This window comes from Gorilla gorilla, chromosome 11 (genome assembly GCF_029281585.2).
Source record: "Gorilla gorilla gorilla isolate KB3781 chromosome 11, NHGRI_mGorGor1-v2.1_pri, whole genome shotgun sequence".
Classification (NCBI taxonomy): domain Eukaryota; kingdom Metazoa; phylum Chordata; class Mammalia; order Primates; family Hominidae; genus Gorilla; species Gorilla gorilla.
In genome coordinates, this window is record NC_073235.2 from 21,058,491 (window position 1) to 21,084,093 (window position 25,603).

Genomic DNA, 25,603 nt, shown 5'->3' on the forward strand with positions numbered 1-25,603 from the left:
TCTAAGCACTTTATTCATTTTCCCAAGGTTTGTTTTTCCTTTGAATGATTATTATTTTCCCCAGTTTTAGTTATAAATGGAAAGGCAGGACTGCCATTTTATCCCTGAAGGGATATTATTTATAACGATCTAAAAATAAAGCTGATCTGCTGATAAAGTATAAAAAAAAAGACAGGAAATGCAGGCTGGGCACTGAGATGTGCTGAGCCATGAGACGGTAGGATGTAGTGGAAAGAGCCCTAGCCCAGAGCTGGAGACCAGGTTCTAGGCCCAGGTCTTGCACTCACCCTGTGGCATGGACAGTACCAGGTCACTGTGTCTTCATGAAATAAGGACATTGCACAAAATGGCTTCTGCAGTCTTCCTGGGCTCAGACAAATCTTTGATAGGACAAAGAACATGGATGATTATGGGAAGCAATGAGTATTTGCAACCAAAAATTGAGAACTGCAAAATTAATAAAATCTTCCTATTTTGGAAATCAGTCTTTTGGATGTTGACTTTGTTTTCTAAAGTGTAGAAAATAAGCTGTTCATTTTTGCTGTAATTTGTCATGTTTTGTTGTTGTTTTAAGTTCACTGAAAAAGCTCATTGGCACGATGTCCCCTGGAATTGTCTTAGGCATTATTTGGTTGAAATATCCCTGCCTGAACCATCACTATGTCTGCTGACTGCCTTCTCTGCCATCCGCCACGTGGATCACAGCTCACTGCTGCCTCAAACTCCTGGGCTCAAGTGATCCTCCCACCTCCGCCTCCCAAGTAGCTGGGACTACAGGTGTGAGCCACTGCACCCAGCTGTCCAGGCCTTCAGTCTCCACTAGTCTCCATTTCACTTCAGATCTTAAGCAGAAGCTGAACATTTTCTTCCTGTTTCTGAGCTCCTATTAACTAAATATCTACACTTTTGTTTGAGTCTGTTGTTTCTTATTTCTCTGTTGATCCAAATGAACAATTCCAGTTCAAGAATCTTTTAAAGGTGGACATGGGAAACTATAGTCAAATAATGTATCTTTTATTATCACAAATTGGATCTATGTTGTTTTATTCTCTAAGAAAATCATCTAGTATTTTCTTATTGCTAAATTTTTTTTCTTTTTTTTTTTTTTGAGACGGAGTTTCACTCTTGTCACCCAGGGCTGGAGTGCAGTGGCGCGATCTCAGCTCACTGCAACCTCCACCTCCCGGTTCAAGCGATTCTCCTGCCTCAGCCTCCCGAGTAGCTGGGATTACAGGCTCCCACCACCACGCCCAGCTATTTTTGTATTATTAGTAGAGATGGAGTTTTACCATGTTGGCCAGACTGGTCTCAAACTCCTGACCTCAGGTGATCCACCTGCCTTGACCTCCCAAAGTGCTGGGATTACAGGTGTGAGCCACTGTGCCCAGCCCTCCTATTGCAAATTTTTTACTCACTTGACAATATAGATATTATGTCATGAATTCTAGCATGCCTCCTTCATGTTCAAATGGGTAGTGGGTAGATTTGGATTTGCTCTGACATACTCATGTTGGAGGAAAGGTCAAGTCTCTTTATTTGTCCATAGGTGCTGGCTGGATCTCCAGTCTTGGGAGTTTAGGTTCCTGTTTTCCTTGGGACCATTCAGGAATACTGGAAAAATGGAGTGAACCCACCAGCTTTGAGGACAGATCTCTGTTCTGGTCTTCTGCCCATAATGTCGCTTGTTGGAAACTGATCTAAGCCAGTGAGCTTATTTCTAATTGTCAGGCAGATATTGAGAGTCTGACCCTGACAGCATGTGGGAGTCATAGGTCCACTCCTCAGCAGCCTTGCTACAGGTGGTCTGCTGCAGCGAACAGGTCTGAGAAGACACTGTGCAACACATATGAACACTTACTAGCAAGCAGGCAAAAAGATCATTGTGTTTGTAATCTCACGAAGTCCCAGCTGCAGTTCCTAGTGGGGAGGCTTTGATGGCAGCAGGTATGACAACTGGCTGACCGAATGCTTTAGTAAAGTGCAGAGCATGGGGGACTAGGGGAGTCTGGGGCCCTTGAATGTCGTTCTAAAGGATATCGGTCTTTTGCACTCACCAGATTCTCATACCCCTTTTGTTTGAGAGTGGAAATGCCTGGATAATATTTCTAGTTAATCCATAGATTCTGAGTATCCTTTCTGCTGCTATAGAAGACTCTCCAGAATGGATTTAGGTGGCATAATTGAAACACTCTGATGGCTGCCTCTGGAGTGTAGATGCTGGGTTAGGATCCTTCAGTGCTCACAAAGCACTCCTAGAAGCCAGGCACGGTGGCTTACGCCTGTAATCCCAGCACTTTGGGAGTCCGAGGTGGGTGGATCATGAGGTCAGGAGTTCGAGACCAGCCTGACCAACATGGTGAAACCCCATCTGTCTCTACTAAAAATACAAAAGTTAGCTGGGCCAGGAGAATCACTTGAACCTGGGAGGCAGAGGCTGCAGTGAGCGAAGATCGCACCACTGCACTCCAGCCTGGGCAACAGAGCAAGACTCCGTCTCAAAAAAAAAAAAAGCACCCCTAGAGTGCAGATTGCTGATTTCCTCTAAGCTTAACCACTCCCAGGGTACATATTAAAACCAGCTTATGCACCCTTGTTTGTTGCAGTGTTCTTACTGAATTATTTTTAAGTAATAACAGATGATAGAACCACTTCCACTTCCACTCTTCCTGGACTCCAGCTTGAGGACTTCACAGCCCTCCCCCAATGAGAAGCATGGGGACGGAGCTCTTTGTTAAGATTCCAGGCCTGGGGCTGAGTGGCCCCTCTCCATCCTCAGGCGGGCTCTGTCATCCCAGGACTCTGAGTGTGATGGACTCAGCAAACCTCTCCTCCCAGTCTCTCTCAAAAGGGCTGCTCTCATGGGTCTGGCCCCTGGGAACTCATATCTTCACCAAGACTGCCCATGTGCAGGGCCCCTTGGAGGCCAAGAGAAGCCTGGGAAACTTTTTGTTTGGGCTTTTAACAAGTTTTGTAAGAAAGGGAAGATACACCAAAACAGGGTCACAAAAATTGTAGTGCTTTAAGAATGTTCACATGTAACAAATAAGAACTTTTTAAACATATGCATGACCAGACACAGTGGCTTACACCTGTAATCCCAGCACTTTCAGAGGCCAACGTGAGAAGACCCTTTGAGCCCAGGAGTTCGAGACCAGCCTGACAACATAATGAGACCCCATCTCTACAAAAAATAAAAAATAAAAATTAGCTGGGCATGGTGGTGCATGCCTATAAACCCAGCTACTCAGGAGCAAAGGCAGGAGGTTTGCTTGAACCCAGGAGTTTGAGGCTTCAGTGAGCTATGATTGTGCCACTGCACTGCAGCCCGAGCAACACAGAAAGACCCTGTCTCAAAAATAAAAAACAAAAAACCAACAACAACAACAAAAAAAAAACACAGGCAAACACAGTGTACCCTCATCAGGAGAGAATGTCTAAAGTCTAATTTAGGGCATTGAAGAATGTCAGGCCTCAAGCAATGGGACTTCCAAGCCCCTGGGACAGACCCAGCATCTGGCCTAGACTTCAGAAACCAAAGGTCTCTTAACCTTCTCCTGGCCCAGGCAAAGCCCAGATCCCCAGAATTCAAAATTCTTGTGTCCCTTTCAAACAAAGGAAGGAAAAACACCTTTCCTCAGAGACCCAGCTGACATATCCACCAGATGATCCTGCCTCACAGGGATGGCCTTCTCCTGTCACTGTCAGAGAATTCCCACCCTCGACTTCCTTTTCATCTGCCCAGGCATGGATTGGAGGCTGTCTTAGTCACGTTCTTTTTCCTGACTTTCTGATGGTCTCAGTGTCCTCTGGGCCCCTAAACCAGTGGCATGTAATTAGAGAACCTTTAGGAATTGGTGCCTGACTTAGCTCGATTGAATCACAGGACTAAATTGTATTAAACAAAAAGCACTTGCGGTAACATTCAGGACTGTGGGGAGGGGGCCCTAAAGGATGCTAAGTCTCGGGCTGCGGTGGAAGGGTACTGCAGGTATTGTTCCTAAGGGGGAAAGTGGGGACATGGGGCACGTTTTATAATTCTTGAAATGGTGTGTGTTATGTTTATTATTCTTTAAATGGTGTATGATGTATTTCAAATATTTTGAAAAGTTAAATATAGGATATCTCCTCAAATTCTTTTAGGAACAGATGAAGTCTACATAAATGAGGTGAATATGCAAATAAATAAAGCCGTGTATTTCCTCTAAATACTTCTTTTTCTCTCCCAGCATCTGGTCAATGTTTCCAATGAAGACACAAGTGTTCATATTTTACCCCCGCAAACCAAATACTTTGAGATCAATTATGTAAGAAAGGTAAGCGTCATTGGTTTACCTGTTCTCCCACGGTGTGGTTGTCTGCGTCTCAGGCCTGTGTGGGGTGGGTGTGTGGTGTGTTGTCACCCCCGGTGCTGCTCTCTGTGCAGTCCGGGGCTTGTCCCGACAAGATCCCACCTGTCTTCCAGGAACACCACCTGGTCCCTGGCTTGTCCCTCACGGTCACCCTTACATTTTCTCCAGATGAGTGGCGATACTATTATGACTGCATCCGTGTTCACTGTAAGGTAGGTTTCTTAAAATTGATTTTTTTTTTTTTTTGATGGTGGATTAAAACTTACATTCTCAAGGGTGGCAGAAAGAGAGGTGGAATGACCACTGAGAGCTTTCTTGGCCCAGTACCGGGTGTTCCCCAGGTCACCAGTGTGACTGGCGTGCAAAGCTTGTTGCCCAGTGACATGGCCCAAGATGGGAAAGTGTTAGGCTGCAGAGGACCTGGACAGAGTCAGGAGACACGGTTTGCTGCAGGCTTCCCACTGCCCTGTGCCTAAAGCTTCATCTATCGTGTGGTGCTGGCAGTTGCCGAAGCCTTTTCAAATAACTTCAACATACTCCCTTAAATGCTAGGTTGAAAAATTAGCAACCATCCAAGTTATGATTATAAACACCAACCACTGGCCTATGCCTGGGAATGTCTGCAGAGGCAGCCCTGCTGCAGGGGATGGGGGTGGTTCCGGGAGGTGGGGACTGTTTTGAGTTTTTCTGAGCCTTTCCTAGGTCACCTAATTCATCCTTTGGCCTCCAGCCAGAGCTGCTGTCATTCCTTCTCTTAAAACTGTCCCCTCTGCCCCTCCCTTTGCTCTATAGTCCAGACCCCAGTCTTCAGCTTGAGAAGCCGTTAGGTTAGCTAAATTATTGATGTTTCAAAACCAAAACAGAAGAGTATACATTAGTAACAAATGAGTTTCTACTTTTTTTCTTTTCAAGCAAATTTCCTACAATCTGTACAATAAGGTGACTTGCCGTGAAAGCATTTCACTTTTTCTTTCCAAAAAAGTTATAAAAATTTGCAGAGTTAACTTTTATAAATTGATAGTGTTGTCTCTAACTCACTTTGTCATATTAGAGATGCATTTCCATAGGGGGAGGCAAAGAACCGTAGACCCAACATGCACACAATAGTATTTTAGATCAAGAAGCACATTTCCTTAAGAATATGGTAGACCATTATTATTTTTTGGAGTTTCAATTAAAAAAAAATAAAAATGGCCAGGCGCGATGGCTCATGTGTGTAATCCCTGCACTTTGGGAGGCCGAGGCAGGTGGATCACCTGAGGTCAGGAGTTTAAGACTAGCCTGGCCAACATGGTGAAACCCCATCTCTACTAAAAATACAAAAAATTAGCCAGGCCTAGTGGCATGCACCTGTAGTCCCAGCTACTCGGGAGGCTGAGGCAGGAGAATCACTTGAACCCAGGAGGTGGAGGTTGCGGTGAGCCAAGGTTGCACCACTGCACTCCAGCCTGGGCAACGAAGCGAGACTCCATCTCAAAAAAAAATAAATAAATAAAAACAAAACCAGAATATTGCTTTCAGATGGAATATTCTGCACTGAACAGAAGAAGAATGCCTAGAACAGGCGTTGTATAAAATGCCAGGACACATTTCCTGTTACTACCAAATAATGCTAATAATAATACCTCACTTTTATGCAGTACTTTTGACATTTTAATGCCATCATCTGCTTTAATTCTTTAAAATGTCTTTAAGGAAAAATATGATTATCTCCATTTTGCAAAGAAAGAAACTATGCCTGGAGAGGTTAAAAGTCCTTCTGAAGGTTAACGTCATATGAGACAAGAAGCAAGTTTCTGTGCCCTCTTGCCAATATTCTGTGCTGTCTGGATCAGATGATTCTGTGCTGGTTTCTCTTTTTCTTGGGCCACTAAAGATTGTGTTTCTTTATAATTTTCTGAAATAGAAGCAGATAGATTACTGTCTTCATATCTCTATGAGGCGTCATAATCTTTAGCTTCCTTGGATAATAGCGAACATCATTTCGATAAAGAGTACTTAAAATTTTCTACGCTTTGTTTATGGCTAAGAAAACTCAGTATGTCTAATGTTGTAGTTAAGTGCTGAAGTTTCTTAAGGAAATATTTTTTAACGATGAAAACAAGATAAGAAATAAAGCATCTACAAGTTTGTCTAAAAGTTGTAGTCTTCAGAATGTTAAACTTGACTTTTTCTGGTTAATTTTAGGGAGATGACACTTTGCTTGTTCCTATTCATGCCTATCCAGTCATGAACTCACTAGACTTTCCTTCATTTATAAATCTGTCAAATGTTCTACTTGGTGAAAGGTGAGTTACCAAAATGTCAACAAAATGTATAGGATGTGAAAAACTAAGAGATACTCATACAAAACCTTAGACTTTCATTTTTCCTAATGGAAGTTCATCCTTCCACCTGAAATAGACTGGACTTGTCATTGTAAAAGGCAAAAAAAAAAAAAAAAGCAAAAGCAAAAACCAAACATGCGTCAAAAGATCATAAGCAAGAAAGGGAATTTATTGGGTCAATTAACTGAAAGGTGCAGTCCGGGTGGATGTTCGGGTGCCTCTGGATCTAGGGATTTAAATCCGGTTGCAGGAGCCTGACTCTCCCCATATCTTAGTTCCACCATCTTGCGCTTCATTCTCAACAGGTCCCCTTCATGGGGGCAAGACAGCCTCCAGTAGCTCCAGACATTAGCCTGGGGATGAGGTGATTAGAGAGGGTGGAGGGGTTGGGGGCATTCAAGCAAAACCCCAGGACTGAGGCTTATCAGACCTCATATACCCATCCATTAACCAATCTGTTTTTGAGACAAAGGCAAAGACAACAGAATTTCACTATAGGAGCCAATGCTCAGATTCTCTCCTTTTTTTGGTGAATGATTCCAATGTAATTTAAGGAATGTCTTGTTCTTTCAGTAAATACTAAATGTCTGTCCCTAGATGGATATTGAGCTGATAGATATTGATATACAGTTGCCCTTCAATATCCACAGAGGATTGATTGGTTCCAGGACCCCCCACAGGGTCCATGGATGCTCTAGTCCCTTATGTCAAATGGCATAGAGTGGGCCTGGTGGCTCACGCTTGTAATCCCAACACTGTAGGAGGCCGAGGCAGAGGATGGCTTGAGCCCAGGACTTTGAGACCAGCCTGAACAGCAAAAAAGACCCCATCTCTACAAAATAAAAATTTAGAAGTTAGCCAGGTATGGTGGTGTGTGCCTGTAGTCCCAGCTACTTGGGAGGCTGAGGCAGGAGGATTGCTAGAGCCCAGGAGTTTGAGGCTGCAATGGGCTGTGATCACACCACTACACTCCAGCCTGGGTGACAGAGTGAGATCCTGCCTCTAAAAAATAAAAAATAAAATGGCATAGTATTTACATATAACCTATGCACATTCTCCTGTATACTTCAAATCATCTCTAGATTACTTATAATGCTAATACAATGTAAACACTATGTAAATAGTTGTCATACTGTATAGTTTAGGGAATAATGACAAGGCAAAATTCTATACATGTTCAGTACAGAGATAGCCATCCATTGCTTTTTCATATATTTTTGATCTGTGGTTGGTTAAATCCATGGATATGGAACCCTCAAATGCAGAGGGCTGAGTGTATAATGGCCATGCCAGTTGTTAAAATATTTAAATACTTCTGTACTGGTTGGAAAATATATACTGTCCTGAGTCCCCTATCCCTCCACCTCACCTACCTGGACCCTCCTCTGCCCCCACCTGCCTCCTCCCCATTGATGCAGCAACTAAGGGGTTAATACCTAGCAATTTAGGAGTGGAGGAGGACATCTGCAGGACCTGATTCCAGCTTTATACAGTATTCACTCTGATTGAGTGCTGTCTGTGAAGTGCTGATGGGTTGATATTTTGAATATCACTCATGGTGAAAAGAAGACTAAATAAAGGCTCCAGTTCTGGAGGCCTCAGAGTCTAATGGGGATAGGACCATGTCATCAATTAATCACTCCAGTTGCTAAGAACAACTCATACAGGAGGTGACAGCTGGGTTATCCTCCAAGGATGCCATGGGCTGGGGACAAGAGGATGGCACCGCAGGCAGAGAAAGAGCCTCTGCAAAGGCGTGATGGCAGCAGAGAGCATGGACTCCATCTTGCAGGTGATGAATGGCCACTGGGAGATTTTAATCCACTCAGTAGCTGGTAAATGCCAGATCCCTCTAGATATAGGGCCAGCACGTAGATAAAGACTGCGGGCTTCAGCAGGCTTATGGAGGGGAAAGCAAGGCCTGAAGAACCTGCAGGCAGCGCTGAGCAGGGGACTGTAAGCTGCTGATGACCGGGTGGATCAAGTTAGAAAGAGCAGCCACAGAACCCTTTTAGTGGTGGTGGAGGCTTATGGACTGTGCATATGAGCTTTGAGGCCCTTCTTTTTCAGTACAACCTGCTGTCCTTGAGTGGAACTCCAAAGTTTAGATCTGGAACAATTTCCTTGGTTCAGCTGATGCGTGGCCCTCCTCTCTGCCCCTTCCAGAGTGAGACAGTAAGCTTCTCACTCACTCTCTCTGCTTACTTTTGTTTTTAAAAAGCTCTTTAAAAATTGTAAAATAAATAATACATATAAAAGAATCTATAATAATTTGCACAGTTTGAATAATAATAATAACAATGAATACTGGTTTTAAGGCATGAAATATGACCATTACCTTTGCAATCACTCTTCTGAATCTTGTAATAACCATTCCCTGGGTTTACTTTAGTAGTTTTGATGCATGCACATGCACCCCTAAATCATACATTGTTTAGCTTTGCCAGTTTTTGATCTTTACATAGATGGAATCCTACTGTGTAAGTTCTTTTGTAACCTGCGTTTTTCATTCAACATTATGTTTTTGTGGTTCAGCCACATTATTATACACAGTTGTAGCTCACTGCTATATACTGTCCACTGTATGAATTCACCACAGTTTTTTATCCACTCCACTGCTGATGGACCGATGGGTAGTTTCCACTATTTTGTTTTGTTTTGTTTTTGCTATGCTGAACATTGCTGGCATATATCCTTGTAAAGTACATGGCTCCTGTACACATGTTCTAGAGCTTCTCCAGGGTATATACCTAAATGGGGAATTGCAGGTCACAGCACAGGTTGGGTTACTATGTAATGGCAGTCTGTTTTCTAAAATGGTTGTAGGCCTTTACACACCCACCTGCAGTGTGTGAGGATTTCTGTTTCTCCTACATTGTTGCTAACAATGGGAACTATCAGACTTCTGCATTTTTGGTGACTTTTACATTCTTAGCCCCATGCTCTTCCATTCTCTCTTTATTTTTCCCAAAAAATTCTGGAAGAACTCCACCACAGTACTTCCTTCTTCCCACTCACCAACTCTTCCTGTGTTCGCTCACTCCTCCTCAGTATTAAATGGTCTGTACAGGGACCCCAAGAGTTTAAAAAGGTGAATCCTTCCTTGCAGGGTCCACTCACTCTCTGAATTTTGAGAACAGATATTTCCTTTGAGTGGGCAAATATAGCAATTTTTATCAAAGTTGAAGTGGCAGAAAGCAACTAACTCCCTAATTCATTAATTCTTTTTTATTTTCTTCTTTTTTCCCCTCTATAAATTACTTTTTGTTTGGATCATAAGCCAGGCTTATGAGTTGAGAACAATGATTTATAAAACTGGTGAAAATAATATGCCTAATAATGCAGACATCATCCTTGGGCTCTTAATACAAAAATCTACCAACCTCCCTAGAGGCTGTTCCCAAGCTGCTTTGTATATAACACCATTCATTTGTAACCAGAATGAAAATTTCAGCTAAACAGTTTATTTAACTGTGTTATTGTATATAATGATGTGATATTTTTAAAAAATCTTTCAAAAGATAAGCATGCTACTGTTTTCCTCCAGACATTCTGGCAGCAGGCATAGCCTTCCAAGACTTCATGCCCTTAATGTAATGGCTTATAATCAACTTTTAACTACTCAAACTGTCCTATGCTACATTCAATCCAAAATGTGTGGTAACAGGACAGGGGGTGACTACTAGAAAATGTTTTCAGCTAAAGTGTTTTCTATTAATCCTAGGCTACCCTGGGGTTGAAGGTATCATTTGGGTGGGCTCTTTATTCAGTATTCATTCAGTCAGTTAACAAACCTTTATTGAATGCCTTCCATGTGCCAGGCACAGTGTTAGGTTCTGAGGATGCAGAGATGATCAAGACCTGGTACCATGACTAAACAGACAGTTTCCATTCCTAATGCAGCGTATGCTGAAAAGGGATGATCCGGCTTGGTTGAGGTCAGTTGGGGGCAGGTAGGATGAGGAGCTCAGGCAACACTTCCAGGAGGAGGACATGCCTGAGCTGAGTTTGGAAATTTGACTAGAAATGAGCCAGCAAAAGGAGGGTGTGGAGTAGAAAAGAAGAGGGGGTGTTCCAGGAATCATCATCTGTAGAAAATGTTAAAGCAATCAACTCTACTAAAAGTGAGTCCGCTTTTGCATGTTACTATGCACTAACAATTCTGAATATTGCCAATGATAAAAATACTCCTCCTGCAAGGGTGGACTTGCTCCCAACCACCACCTCTGATGCATGAGAAGCTATCTCCTTAAATGCCAGTCTCACCTTTGGTCTCCTAGCTTGCCACTCTCATTTTTGTTCGTGTCACAGCACTTTGTTTCCTGTGAGACCCATCGAGCCATCCTACTCTGTGCTGACTGCGGTCCAGCCTTGGTCCTTCTCTGCCTTAGCATGAGCACCCCCCATCCCCTACAGACATGAGCACCCTCAACGTGGCTCCATTCCTTTCTGCAGGGGCAGTTTGTCATTGGATTATGGGCCTAGAAATGTGCACCTCTGAGTGCTGCCTCTTGGCACGTGTCCCAGCTACCTGGCGGCTTCTGAGCCCTACCTCACTGGTCTTTCCTACCCGCACACCCCACTCAGAGGCAACTCCTGGGTCAGTGCCTCTTTTGGCTTAGCCGTCTACTTGTCATGGTGTCTTTCAGAGATGGGACCTCTGACCATGCTTGCAGGGTTTTTTTTTTCCTTCTAAGTCTTAGATTTTATTTTTATTGTATTGTATCAAAATATATGTAGCATAAAATTTACCATCTTAACCATTTTTATGACTATTTATCTTACCATAATAGGGCCTGGAGATTTTTGAAGACTTTATATTCTTATAGCAGTTTTTAATTCATAGCAAAATTGAAAGGAATGTACAGAGATTTTCCCGTATCTCCCTGCCCCATGCATGCAGAGCTTCTCCTTGTCAACAACCCCCACCCAAGTGCCGTATTTGTTACAATCAATGAACCTACATTGACACATCATTATCACCCAAAGTCCATAGTTTAGGGTTCACTCTTGGTGCTGTATAGCCTGTGGGTCTGGACAAATGTGTGGCATGTGTCCACCATTGTAGTATCATACAGAGTATTTTCACTGCTCTAAAAATCCCATGCTTCTCCTATTCATTCCTCCTCCAACCCCCACAACCCCTGGCAACCACTTTTTTTTTTTTACTGTCACCATAGTTTTTCAGAATGTCATGTAGTTGGAATCATATAGTATTTAGTCTTTTTCTGATTGGGTGCTTTCACTTAAAATATGCATTTAAGTTTCCTCCATATCTTTTCAGGGCTTGGTAGCTGATTTATTTTCAGTGCTATATAATATTCCATAGTCTAGATGTACTACAGTTTATTCATCCACCTACTGAATGGCATCTTGGCAGCTTCTAAGTTTTGGTAATTATGAATAAAACTGCATTAAACATCCATATGCAGGTTTTTGTGTGGATGTAAGTTTTCAATTCCTTTGGGTAGATACCAAAGAACATGATTATTGGATTGTATGGTAAGAGTATGTTTAGTTTTAAAAGAAACTACCAAACTACCTTCCAAAGTGTCTACAGTGATCTACTCTGATGATTTCTTTTAATTGGTGCAGTTAGACTACTGATGTTCACAGTGATTACTGATATAGTTCTATTAATATCTACCATATTTGTTAGTTTTATAATTGTTGCCCTTGTACTTTGGTTCTCTTTTTATCTTCCACTATTTATCATCCTGTGGTTTTAACCATGTATTTTATGTGATTCCATTTTCTCTCTTTTATTTTAGCTTATCAGTTATATTTCTTTGTTTCCTTTTTTTTAGTGGTTGCCCTAGAGTTTGCAAAGTGTATTTACAACTAATCCAAGCCACTTTCAAATAACACTGTACTGCTTCACAGATAGTTTGAGTACCTTAAGATAGCAAAATAATCCTAATTTCTTCCTCTCCTCTCATGTATAATTGCTGTCACTCATTTCACTTATATATAAGTATACATTAGCATTATGTATACACATATCTGTGACTATTTGAACATATAAGATATATACATAAGAACACATAATTGAAGTCATTGTTGCTGTTATCCTGAACAAACTGTTAGCTGTTAGATCAATTAAAAATAAAAAATAAAAGTTTTAATTTTACCTTCATTTTTTCCTTCTTCAGTGTTCTTCCTTTATTTTTATTTTTATTTTTGTTTTAAGTTCTGGGATACATGTGCAGGATGTGCAGGTTTGTTACATAGGTAAATGTGTGCCATGGTGGTTTGCTGTACCTATCAACCCATTACCTAGGTATTAAGCCCAGCATGCATTAGCTATTTTTCCTAATGCTCTCCCTCCCCGTGCCCCCCACCTCCCGACAGGCCCCAGTGTGTGTTGTTCCCCTCCCTGTGTCCGTGTGTTTTCATTGTTCAGTTCCCACTTATATGTGAGAACATGCAGTATTTGATTTTCTGTTCCTGTGTTAGTTGGCTGAGGATAATGGCTTCCAGATCCATCCATGTTCCTGCAAAGGACATTATTTCATTCCTTTTTATGGCTGGATAGTATTCCATGGTGTATATGTACCACATTGTCTTTATCCAGCCTATCATTGATGGGCATTTGGGTTGATTCCATGTCTTCGTTATTGTGAATAGTGCTGCAATGATTGTTCTTTCTTTATGTAAGTTCAAGTTTTGACCCATATTATATTAATTTTCTCTAAAGAACTTCTTTTAACGTTTCTCGCAAGGCAGGCCCACTGGCAACAAATTCCCTTGGTCATTTTTGTCTGAGAAAGTTTTTATTTCCCCTTCACTTTTGAAGGATAATTTCACAGGGCACAGAATTCTGAGTCGGTGGTTTTTTTTCCTCTCAACACTTTAAATATTTCACTCCACTCTCTTCTTGCTTCCATGGTTTCTGAGGATAAGTCTGATGTAATTCTTATCTTTGTTTCTCTACAGGGAAAGTTTTTTTTTTTCCCCTCTGACTTCTTTCAATTTATTTATTTATTTATTTTTGAGATGGAGTCTCGCTCTGTCACCCAGGCTGGAGTGCAGTGGCACAATCTCGGCTCATTGCAACCTCTGTCTCCTGGGTTCACACCATTCTCCTGCCTCAGGGACTACAGGCACCCACCACCACACCCAGCTAATTTTTTGTATTTTTAGTAGAGATGGGGTTTCACCGTGTTAGCCAGGATGGCCTTGATCTCCTGACCTCGTGATCCGCCCACCTTGGCCTCCCAAAGTGCTGGGATTGCAGGTGTGAGCCACCGCACCCGGCCTTCTTTCAATATTTTTTTTTCTCTCTGGTTCTCTGTAGTTTGAAGACAGTATGCCTAAGTGTAGGGTTTTTTGACTTTTTTTCTTTTCTTTTGCGTTTATCCTCAGTGGTTTGATGTCTGACATTCATTTATGGAAATTATTAGGCATTGTTTTAAATATTTCTTCTATTTTTTTTCTTTCTTCTCCATCTGGCATTCCCATTACATGTATATTATACCTTTTGTAGTTGTCCCACAGTTTTTGGATATTCTGTTTTTGTTTTTGTTTTTCAGTCTTTTTTCCTCTTTATTTTTCTGTTTTAGAAGTTTCTATTGATATATCCTCAAGCTCAGAGATTCTCTCCTTAGCTGTGTCCAACGTGCTAATAAGCCTATCAAAGGCATTCTTCATTTCTGTTATTATGTTTTTGATCACTAGAATTTCTTTTTGGTTCTTCTTTAGGATTTCCATCTCTCTGCTTACACTTCCCATTTGTTCTTGCATGCTGTCTACTTATCCGTAGAGCCCTTAGCATATTAATTATAGTTGTTTTAAATTCCCTGTCTGATAATTTTAGCATTTCTGCCATTTCTGGTTCTGATGCTTCCTTTGTCTCTTCAAACTGTTTTTTGCCTTTTAGTATGTCTTGTAATTTTTCCTTGATAGCCAGACATCATGTACTGGGTAAAAGGAACTGCTGTAAGCAGACTTTTGTAATGTGTTGGTAAAGTCACAGCAGGAGGATATTCCACAATCCTGTGATTAAGTCTCAGTCTTTTAGTGAGCCTGTGCCTCTGGACTGTGAACTTCACAAGTACTTCTTAGTTGTCCCCCACCTGCTTAGGTGAGACAGAATGGCTAGTGGGCTGGAGCTAAGTCTTTTCATTCTCCCATGTGACGACTAGAGCTAGCTAGAACTGGGTATTTCTCTTTCTGATTTCACAGCATGAACAAAGACACACTTATACTTTCCAAAAAAGTCTTATTCAGGTATAATTCACATATTATAAAATTTGCTAATTTAAAACATACGATTCACTCTTTTTTAGTATATGCAACTATCACCACATGCAAGTTTAGAACATTTTTATAACCCCCCCAAAAAAAACCCATACCAACACCTATATCCCACTCTCAAACTTTCCAGCCTCAGCCAAAGCCGATTTTACTTTCCGTCTCTATAAACTTGCCTGTTCTGGACATTTTATATAAATGGAACCATACAACATGAGGTCTAGTGTGACTGATTTCTTTCACTTTGCAATCATGTTTTCAAAGGCCATCAACTTGTAGCTTATCCAACTCAAATCACTACTTCATTCTTTTTCATTGCTGAATAACATTTCATTTAATGGATATAACACATTTTATTTATCCATTCATCAGTTGATAAACATATGGGTTGTTTCTACTTTGGGTCAATTATGAATAATGGTGCTATGAACATTTGTGTATATGTTTTTATAAGGATACATGTTTTCATTTCTCTTGGTAAATACCTAGAAGTGGAATTGTTAGGTCATATGGTAAATCTATATTTAATATTTTAAGAACTGCCAGAGTGTTTTGCAAAGTGGCTGTACCATTTACATTTCCACCAGCAATGTATGAAGGTGGATCTCTTGAGCTCAGGAGTTCAAGACCAGCCTGGCCAACATGGTGAAATCCCATCTCCACCAAAAAATACAAAAAAGTTAGCTAGGTGTGGTTACACCGTTAAATTAGTATAACAACCCCCCTTTTTTTTTTTTTTTTTTTTTTTTTTGAGCTGGAGTTTCACTCTTGTCGCCCAGGCTAGAGTGCAGTGGTGCAATCTCGGCTCACTCAACCTCCGCCTCCCGGGTTCAAGTAATTGTCTTGCCTCAGTCTCCCAAGTAGCTGGGACTACAGGTGTGCGACACCACACTCAACTAATTTTTGTATTTTTAGTAGAGACGGGGTTTCACCCTGTTGGTCAGTCTGGTCTCGAATTCCTGACCTCAGGTGATCCATCCACCTCCGCCTCCCAGAGTCCTGGCATTACAGGCATGAGCCACCACGCCTGGCCAACAACCACTTTTTTTTTCAAGCTTTTTTTCTTGAGACAGAGTTTCACTCTGTCACCCAGGCTAGAGGGCAGTGTCAGGATCTCGGCTCACTGCAACCTCTGCCTTCCAGGCTCAAACAATCCTCCCACCTCAGCCTCCTGAGTAGCTTGGACCACAGACATGCACCACCACACCTAGCTAACTTTTTTGTATTTTTTGGTGGAGATGGGATTTCACCATGTTGGCCAGGCTGGTCTTGAACTCCTGAGCTCAAGAGATCCACCTGTCTTGGCCTCCCAAAGTGCTGGGATTACAGGCGTGAGCCACCACACCCAGCCTAACAACTACTTCACAGCTAAAAAAGAAATACTGTACATGATGAGAAAGCACAAAGCTGATGGGAGACCATAAATTCAGCAAAAGGTGAATTCAGAAGGGTATGTTTTCCCTTTCACATAGAATCAATTGGGACAGAATTGTCAGAGGTTGTAGGATTTGTGTTTAATACCACTAATTCTGCTTTCTTACTTTGGGGTTGCCCCTTACTTTGGGGCTGCTTTTGCAGTCTGGGGAGAGCCTCTCTTAGGGTAGGATGAGACCTCAGCACATTTTCCCCAAGGTCCTGAATTGGGCTGGTATGTATTCGTCAGATGCATTTTCAGTGGCTGGATTTGATGGTTATAAATTTTCCTTACTGAGATAAAATTCTATGTGGGCACTTGCCAGCCACCTATAAACAACTTTGGTGGCTTGAGGTCTGGTAAAATGTATTTTGACAGCCTCTGTAAATAACAGAAAGTTGCATTCCAGTTTCTGTCCAACATTTCGAAGTCAAACACAGCATCTGTGGGGTACAGAGGACTTTCAGTTCTCTTTCCCTTCTGTAGGTTGAAACTGTGCTTTATAACTAGATATCCTAACCATTATGGCTGGTTAAAATTTATAATTATTCAATATCTTAAAGAGTATTATAGATAAAATACAATCTCAATTTTCTTATAATAAGTAAATATGGATATGCTTATATTAGATACAGAAATTTTATATTTTTCCATTCCCATGGTTCTAAAAAGATTCATGTTAATTCATCATGCTCTGTAGTTTACCCAACAGCGTCTTCCTGGTACCAGATAACTAGTTGAAACTTGGAGCAGGTCCAGTTGGTTGACCAGTTGCTCTCCCATCAACTCATTTTCCTTGCACCAAGCTGACTTTAACCAATTGGTTAGCGTGCTCTAGACAAACCTGCCTGAAACTCACCTGGGGAAGTGATGACAAATCCAGGAGAGGATCCACTGTGGATCTGGTGGCTGAAGATCTGGTAAAATGATGCCATGGGCAAGGCCGCCATGGGCTCCTGCAGCAAGTGGACCATGTACTCATCTCAAGGCTATAGAGGCTCTGTAGCCTGCAGGGCCACATTAACAACATTCACAGAAGAGGCTCCTGGTGACTCCATTCCAAAGCCAGGATACTTTAGCTTCTTGAACTTTTATGTCATAAGGTCAGAAATTTACCAAAGGATGCTTTTCCTTACTTAGTGAATCTTATGGCTCCTTTTAGAAAGCGTGGGAACAACCAAGGTCAGAATATGATGTTTGAGTGTAACCAAATTCTCCTACTGCCCCTGGAGCTTAAAGCATCTGGGCCACATGGGAATGTGCACTCTTAAGCTAGTGCTAAGAAGGAAGATTGATGGTGAGAGTTTGCCCCCACGTAGACAGCCCCCAGTCTTGCATTGTGCCAATAAACAGTCTCTAGGAGAGGGGGCTGAGAACCAGCTGTAACTGGGTTAAAATGCAGATGTCAGGAGAAGACGATCAAATTGATGTTCACAAGTGTTTTTTGAAGCCCTCCCTACTCGGAGAGAAAAAATTCACTTTTTTCAGCTTGTCAAGGGAAACACTGCTTACTCATATGAGGGACTCATTTTATGTGCCCCAAGCTTGAAGTTGATGGAAAGGAGCAGCAGCATTTTATGAAAGCATCTGACCAGGGTGACTTGAGCTCATGACATAGTCGTTCTTTACTTTCACCCCTATTTGGGTGTAGAATCCACAGTGAGCTTTTATTGCAAATTGATATTTGCATAAAACAATTCTTGTCATTTAACAACAGCCTAGCTGGGTGCACCTGTAGTCTCAGCTACTCAGGAGGCTGAGGCAGGAGGATCACTTGAGCCCAGGAGTTCGAGGATGTAGTGAGCTCTGATGGTGCCACTGCACTCTAGCCTGCAACAGAGCGAGACCTCATCACTAAGAAGTAAAGAATTTTTAAAAAGCCTAAATGTTTATTATAGGAAAAATTCTTCCATACATTGTTGTGTAAAACTTCTTTAATTTAATATACCTTTGCTGACCTAATGTCAGTCTAGTTACTCATCTTGACCCAGTCTCTTTTATGAATTTTAGCAAGAAAAGAAAATCATCCAACCTCTAAACTAGAGGGATCTGTAATGCAATAATAAAAGGGCGTACATATTTCTTCCTTTCATTTACCGAAGTGGGCGCCACCTTGATATAGTCAACAAAGGGAACTTTCAGTGGAAGACTTGGGTTATTCTTTTCAAAATTTTCTCACAAAATGTTAAATTCTAGACTTGTGGTTCCTAGAGGAAAGCAAATGATAGACTGAAAAACCTAAGATGAAGAAAGCCAGTGTTGACCTTATAAAAGCCTACCTTGAAAATGGTGATACTCTGCTCTCCTCCCCTAGACTTTGTGCAAATGGGTCAATTGGTTTGCATGAGGCCAAGGGGTGGAGTGGTACAAATTTGAGAACAACGTCTAGAGCAGATGATTGTACGTACCAGGGGCAGTGGTTACAGGTGGAACCTTTTTCTTGTTTAGGGTTTTCTGTCTAGTTTGTATAAACTCTTGGAATGATTCATTACATTCAACAGCATGTACACATTGTGGCTTCTGTGAAACTACCAAGCTAGTATCAGTACTGAGAAGTAAGAAACTTTAAACTACTATTAGAAAAAGTGTTCATGGATGAATTCCCACGAATATTTAAGAATATAACATAGGGAATTTCAGAGTCTGCGCCACAGTACATTCCTGGAAGGAGCAAAGGTGACAGTTGTGGATGGTTTTTGGCCCTGGAGAGACACCCCTACATTGAGAGTGCTTTCTGGGTTCTCCTCCTCCTTGCCTGATTAATACAGCTGTCAAACCTGACACCTGAACGCTGCACAAGTAGCCACCTTTGGCCACTGCTCCTGCTGCAGCAGCCCAGGTTTGTAGTATCTGCACACACATGCATGCACACACACACACACTCACATACATGCACTTTTAATGTAGTTTCTAGCATGTGATTATGTAATGCTTGTCAAAATATTTAGAATAGAGTAACTACCAACCCATTCACTGAACTGACTATAATTTCTTAAATAATTTTTTAAATTAAATCTGCCCCAAATTTCTCACCCCAGATTTTTATATACTGCAATTTCAAAACCACAAGTATTTGAATTTAAGTTGCTTTGTTTTTTAAAAATGGATTTCTTACTCCAGCACCAAGTGAGCTTCCTGTTTTAATTATTGCTGGTGGGTAAGGTATTGGGACCAGTAAACTGGCAGTTGGGGATCCTGCCGGCTGTTTCAGGCCAAACGTTATTATGGGTCATTTAGCTCTGAGGAAGTGTGGTTTGAAGATGGTCAGTGTGTGGTTTCTTCTGCTGCCTACTCTAAGAGAAAAGGCTAGCAGCAGTTTTTAGTGTGTCCTCTTATCTTTCCCCAATAAATGCTATAGTTTTCTCAACAAAAAAAGAAATTAGTCTGCAGGATGCTTTTCATGTCCCTTCACATCCATCTTAGCTGCCTTCCTCCCCTCGACCATGGCTTTCGCTCCTGATGCCAGCTCGCTGTGTTCTCGGGCCCCAGCCACAGGCCCTGCTCCCACCTCCAGTCGGCCCTCCTGAATCTCCTTCCTCACCCCACCTTCCTCCATGTTATCTGCAACTCTGGTGAGGTGCAAAGAGCTATTGTCAAATGTGTTAATTATATTAATACTTTCATCTTAAGTGCAGTTAATATTTAATTTTTAATCAGTATTTTATACTGTACGATTTCACTCATATGAAGTATTTAGAGTAGTCAGATTCACAGAGACAAAATAAAATGGTGGTTGCCCGGGGCTGTGGGGAAGCAGAATGGGGAGTTGGTGTTTAATGAATATAGCATTTCAGTTTTGCAAGATGAAAAAGTTTTGTGGGCAGACAGTGGTAATAGTTTCACAATAGCATGGCTGTACTTAATGCTACTGAATGGTACACTTAAAATGGTTAAAATAGTACATTTTATATTATGTACATTTTACCACATTTGTTTTAAAAACCTGTGTTTTTGAAATATGAATAGGGTACATATGATCTCTGCAGATGACAGATATCATGTCATCTGGTCACCTCTAACTTGTTCTGAATTCAAGTTAGCTTCCAGAGAAATGCCTTCACTTCCTTTACCAAGTATGAAGAGGTGGCCTTATTTAATTCAGTTTGTTCCCTAGTGTGTTCAGAATTCTTCCTTTTCTTAAATTGCTGGGACAGAGGTGAAGGTGGAGGGGTGGGAGCAGCTTTACCAATAGGTGGGACTAAGTCAGGTTGAAGAGGGAACTGAACTAAGGGCTAGGAAGTCAAAGGTCAGGCCAGGAGAGAAACCATCAAGCCCCCTTGACTCTTCCATTCCACTCACTTTTTTCTTTTAACCTTAAACTAAAGTTTTATTTGGGAATTTTAACTTCATTTCTTTTCCTTCAACTTTTATTTTAGGTTCGGGGATACATGCACATATTTGTTACATAGGTAAACCCGTTTCACAGGGGTTTATTTTACAGATCATTTCATTACCCAGGTACTATGCCTAGTACCTAATAGCCAGTAGTTATTTTTTCTGCCCCTCTCCCTCCTCTCACCCTCCACACTCCAGTAGGCCCCAGGGTGTGTTGTTCACCTCTATGTGTTCATGTGTTCTCATCATTCAGCTCTCACTTGTAAGTGAAAACATGCGGTATTTGGTTTTCTGTTTCTGCATTAGTTTGCTATTTGATTCCCTTTACCTCTAATATTGGTCTAAGTTTAATCTAAAATGAGGGTGGTGTTTAATTCTCTAGGTGTAAAAAATAAGTAAATGCTTGTTACTTAAACGTTTCTTTATGTAAATTTGTGTTTATCTTTATTTGATTATATCATTAAAGTTTGTGGGACTACCGTACTTCTGGTCTGAGGCTCCAATCCCAGTGAGATTGATTGTGTCTTTGAAAACAAGATAAGCAACACAGGAAAGTTCAAAAGAACATAAATTATCTTAGATAAAAGAGCATTATTTGAAAGTTGAAACCTATTTTACCCTCAGCTCTTCATAGCTCTTCAAATTGTTGCCCGTTTCTTTGGGGATTAGGGTTTAATCAGACAGCTAATATTGTGCCTTATTTCCTTCTGTTTTTGTTGATCACATTCTGAATATAGCAATTTATATCTAAAGCTTAAATGAAAATAACTGGCGAGTTCCCTGACTTTCTTCCTTCTCTCTATGTGTATGCCGGTCCTTGAGAGGAGGTTGGTAACATTTTATAAAAGGTCTTGGCATTTGCCTCAGCTCCAGCTGCTATAGCAAATTCCCATAGACTGGGAGGCTTAAAGAACAGACATTTCTCACATATCTAGACTGAGAATTGTGAGATCAGGGGCCAGCATGGCTGAGCTCTGGTGGGGGCCCTCTTCCAGCTTTCCTCACATGGGGTGGTGGGGAGGGGCTCCAGTCCCTTCCTCTTCCTAGAAGGACACTAATCCCATCAGAGGGTGCCACCCTTATGACCTCATCTAAACCAAGTCACCTTCCTAAGTCCCCACCTCCATCATGGGAATTGGGGCTTCCACATATGAATTTTGAGGAGACACAAACAGTCCATAGCGGGATGTTATAGTCCTTTTTTGATGGTTGCTTATTAGAAGAAATGCCCTCTAAAAAGCTTAACAAACAAGGCACAGAGGGATCAGTTTCAAAGAGAGCAGCAGGAGGGAAGGGGACTGCAATGTAAACAACGCAATGCCAGGAGCTTTTCTGTAATATTAGAGACCTACAAGAGGGGCTATAGTACAGCAGGTAAGAGCTCAGGTTCTAGAGATCTGGCTTGAAAACTCCACTTCACCATTTATTAACCATGTGACCTTGGACGTCTCTATGGATCAGTTTATGTATCTATAAAATGAGGATAATAATAGTAGTTACCTCATAGGGTTGTTAAGAGAGTTAGATGACATATAAGCACAACAGCTGATACGTATTAAGAGATAGTACCCAAACAAAGACTTTAAGATTGCCAAATTAAGATGGCATCCAGAAATGGGGTAAGATAATCATTCGCTGAAGGAGAAATGAAACAGGAAAGAGAATGTTCTTTGGTTTCCTTTTTCTGTATAAAAACCACCCCGAAGGTAGTAGCTTAATATATTATAACAACAATCATTTATTTTGCTCATGGATCTACAACTTGGGCATGGCCTGATGGGGAGTTCTCCTCTCTGCTCCATGCACAGCCGGCTAGGGCTGCTTAACTGGGAGCTGAAAGACCCACTCTCAAGATGGTCCACTCAAATACTGGCTATTATCTGGGAGCTCAGATGGCCTGAGGGCTGGAAGTCTGGTTCTGTCCTGGTAGGTCTCTCCACAGGCTGCTTGGGCTTCCTTACAACATGGTGACAAGGCTCTAGAATGAGCATCCCAAGAGAAATGGAAGATACCAGTTGCTTAGGCCTTGGCCTTAAGAAACAGGTACAGCATCATTTCCACTGTATTCTATTAGCTAAGTAGTCCTAGAGCCCAGAATCAAGGATGAACACATAGACTCCACCTCTAAGTGGAAAGAGTGTTGAAGAGTTTGTAGACTTATTTGAAACCTGCCACAACAGGTAACCCCAAAGCTTGCCCAGGCTCTGGATTATTTCGTGAGTCTTCTGTACCTTCGGAGGGGAAAGAATGGCACACGATATATCATTGTTGTCCACATCCTTTGATCTATGAATGATTCTCGTATCAACGAGCAGTTGACAGTGGAAAAGTCCTACTAAATTGACTTAACCCTAAAATGAGATCACTGGGCCTATTAACTCCAAGCTTCACTTGGTAGTGATACCACCACATGTTATTGTCTATGTTATAGCTTACCTTATCCATACATCTCTATGTGAAGGCTTTCTTTTATCTTGATGTTTCCCTCAAATTTCATACAAGTATAATAACTAATGGTTAATGTATTGTGCCCTCTGAACCTAGTCATCGTGGAAAAAGTTAGCATTTGTCATGCTTGTTGTCAGTTAACCTTCTTTTTCCAGAAAAGAAGCCAAATCCTATTATGGTAAACTAGCCTCTTCACTCTCCTCTCTAGATATCGGGATTTTTTAGTTAGAGTATATTTTTAATTAGACAGTATATTTGATTTTATGTTAAAGTAAGTTGAAGATCATTTGTTCTAGAGAAAGGACAAGAAAGAAATTTGAATTTCTATTAAGTCATTTTATTATATTTACTTTCTGTAAGGCAAATTTTGCTCTCTTCTAATAGGCATAAAATTTCCACATGATTGTAACATAAAAGTCTACTGTTTAAAAGGTTTGAGTTCAATTTTATTCAAATAAGTGATAATTATTTTAAAGTACTTAATATATTTTTATGTATAGCCTTAGCATAATTGATAAAATGTTTAAATAATAAGGTAACAGGGATAAAAGTTGTAGTTACTTCCAAAAGCACTAACATGTACTTGCCTTAATATTTTAGTTGCCTGATTCCTATAAGTTACAGAAGAGCTCTAATTCAGTATCCTATTCACTTCTGAGAAATAACAGGCATGAGATATATATATATATATATATATATACACATATATATATATACACACATATATATATACACACACATATATATATATGTTTCTTCATTGTATATCAGATTTAATGGTATTTAACAATGAGAATTTAGTTTAAAATGTAAAATTCCACCCAGACTCTAATAGGATTCTGTCTCTTTAAATATGAAGAACTTCTAAATAAACTTCATATTAGCCAAAATTCCTTTTGACTCAAATTCATCTGGACTGTCTTTGATTTATGATTATGGTGGCCATGCAAACTAATTTGACATGCATAATATGCACAGCAGTAGTGAAAGCAAAAGTTCAGCAATTCCACTGAAAACTGTACTACTTGCACTGCTATATCTGCTTCTGAATTATGGTACTTGGAATTTTGTGCCCTTAAGGAACTGTTTGTTTTTCCAGACTGGCTAATGCATCAGGAACTTGGCTTCAAATAATTATTATTAAACAAGTACCCTGACACCTTTTCTATGGGACTTATCAGAGCTGTGAAATTAATTGAAAATTGAGTATATGTAACAAATGGGAAAAGCCCCAGGAGTTTTTGTTTGTTTCAATTCAGGAAAATGCAAACATGCAGCTTTTAGCAGAGGAGCCCTGAGTATCAGACTTTGCTTTGCTGGGACAGCTTTGAGCAGACCCCTGGGTTACTGACCTAGGGCAACACAGCCTGTGTGGCTGTGTGAATCCACTGGCATCATCTTCAAAGACCATATTTGGGCCTTTTAACACTTCACATTGCACATTACCCAAGGTCTGCTTAGGTTCTGAGGGGCAGAAATACCTCACACGCATGTGTAACTAACTTGTAATGTTACTTTTATCTACCCAGCGCTGGTAGAATAGCTGACACTCAGTGGGGCCTGAGCACCTATTAGCATGAATTGCCTTACCTTCATATATTCTGTTTTTCAGAATTAGGAAACATCTCACAGAGTGAAGATTGACTGCATACCTCTAACAGAGCCTGATTTAAGACAGGATTTGTGAGTTTGGTAGACAATCCTATGAAGTTTTCATTTTACTGTTGACTGAAGACCATACTCTGTACGGTTACCCTTATTCAGAATTTTTATCAGAAACCTAAGGCCCCTGAACATGAGTATATAAAGTCTGATGCAGGCCTATGCCCTATTGGGGATCTCATGTGCTCACAGTACAGCTGCGCTCCTCTCAAAGAGACGTCATAGCTAAGGAACAATGTTTTAAAAACAAGTACCAGTGCAAATTAATTAGAAACAGGGCACTGCCTGACGTTAGGAACTCTGCATTCAGAGTGTAGATCTCTCAAAAGTACAGTTAGAGACATCTGGTCAGGATGAAGCAGTGTGCTCAAACTGCAGTGAACCTTTTTTGTGCAAAATTACTAGTTAGTGACAAACAAAATATAAAGAGACCTCCAAAAAGACACACTCAGGCTCAGAAACAAGCTGAACAACTCCACAGAGCAGGAACAGCATAGAAATGCTGAGTGGGTTGCAGGGTGGAGCCACAGGCTTGCAGGCTCCAGGTTTTGAAGCAGTCAGGCAGTGTTGGAGACCACTCCATGGGGTAAGGGAGACTGCAAGTGTCTCACTGATTCAGGGGATCCGCACTTGGCCTGCAGCCAGGAGAAGAGGTAAGCTGCCCCACCTTTGCACTTCCCACGAAAGGAAGCTGGAAACCCTCTGCTGGCCTGTTGCCTGGGCCTGGGGCCTTGTCCCTGGTTGTGGACAGAGGACAGTGTAAGGGACAGTACTAACCAGCTTGTGGTGCAGAGGTGAGCCACGTTACCTGCTGG

The 25,603-nt window shown here is 41.2% G+C and overlaps 1 protein-coding gene across 6 annotated transcripts in view; it reads left to right on the top strand.

Annotated features, from left to right (window-relative positions):
• The window catches only part of CFAP221 (cilia and flagella associated protein 221), a 115,701-nt gene that overhangs the window by 11,407 nt on the left and 78,691 nt on the right, over positions 1-25,603 (top strand). For all 6 annotated transcript variants that reach the window (XM_004031690.4, XM_055380511.2, XM_019022704.4 and 3 more), the window contains 3 exons: positions 4,227-4,313; positions 4,463-4,561; positions 6,537-6,637. In XM_004031690.4, coding sequence (XP_004031738.2) covers positions 4,227-4,313; positions 4,463-4,561; positions 6,537-6,637 — 287 coding nt within the window. The remainder of the gene's footprint in view (positions 1-4,226; positions 4,314-4,462; positions 4,562-6,536; positions 6,638-25,603) is intronic.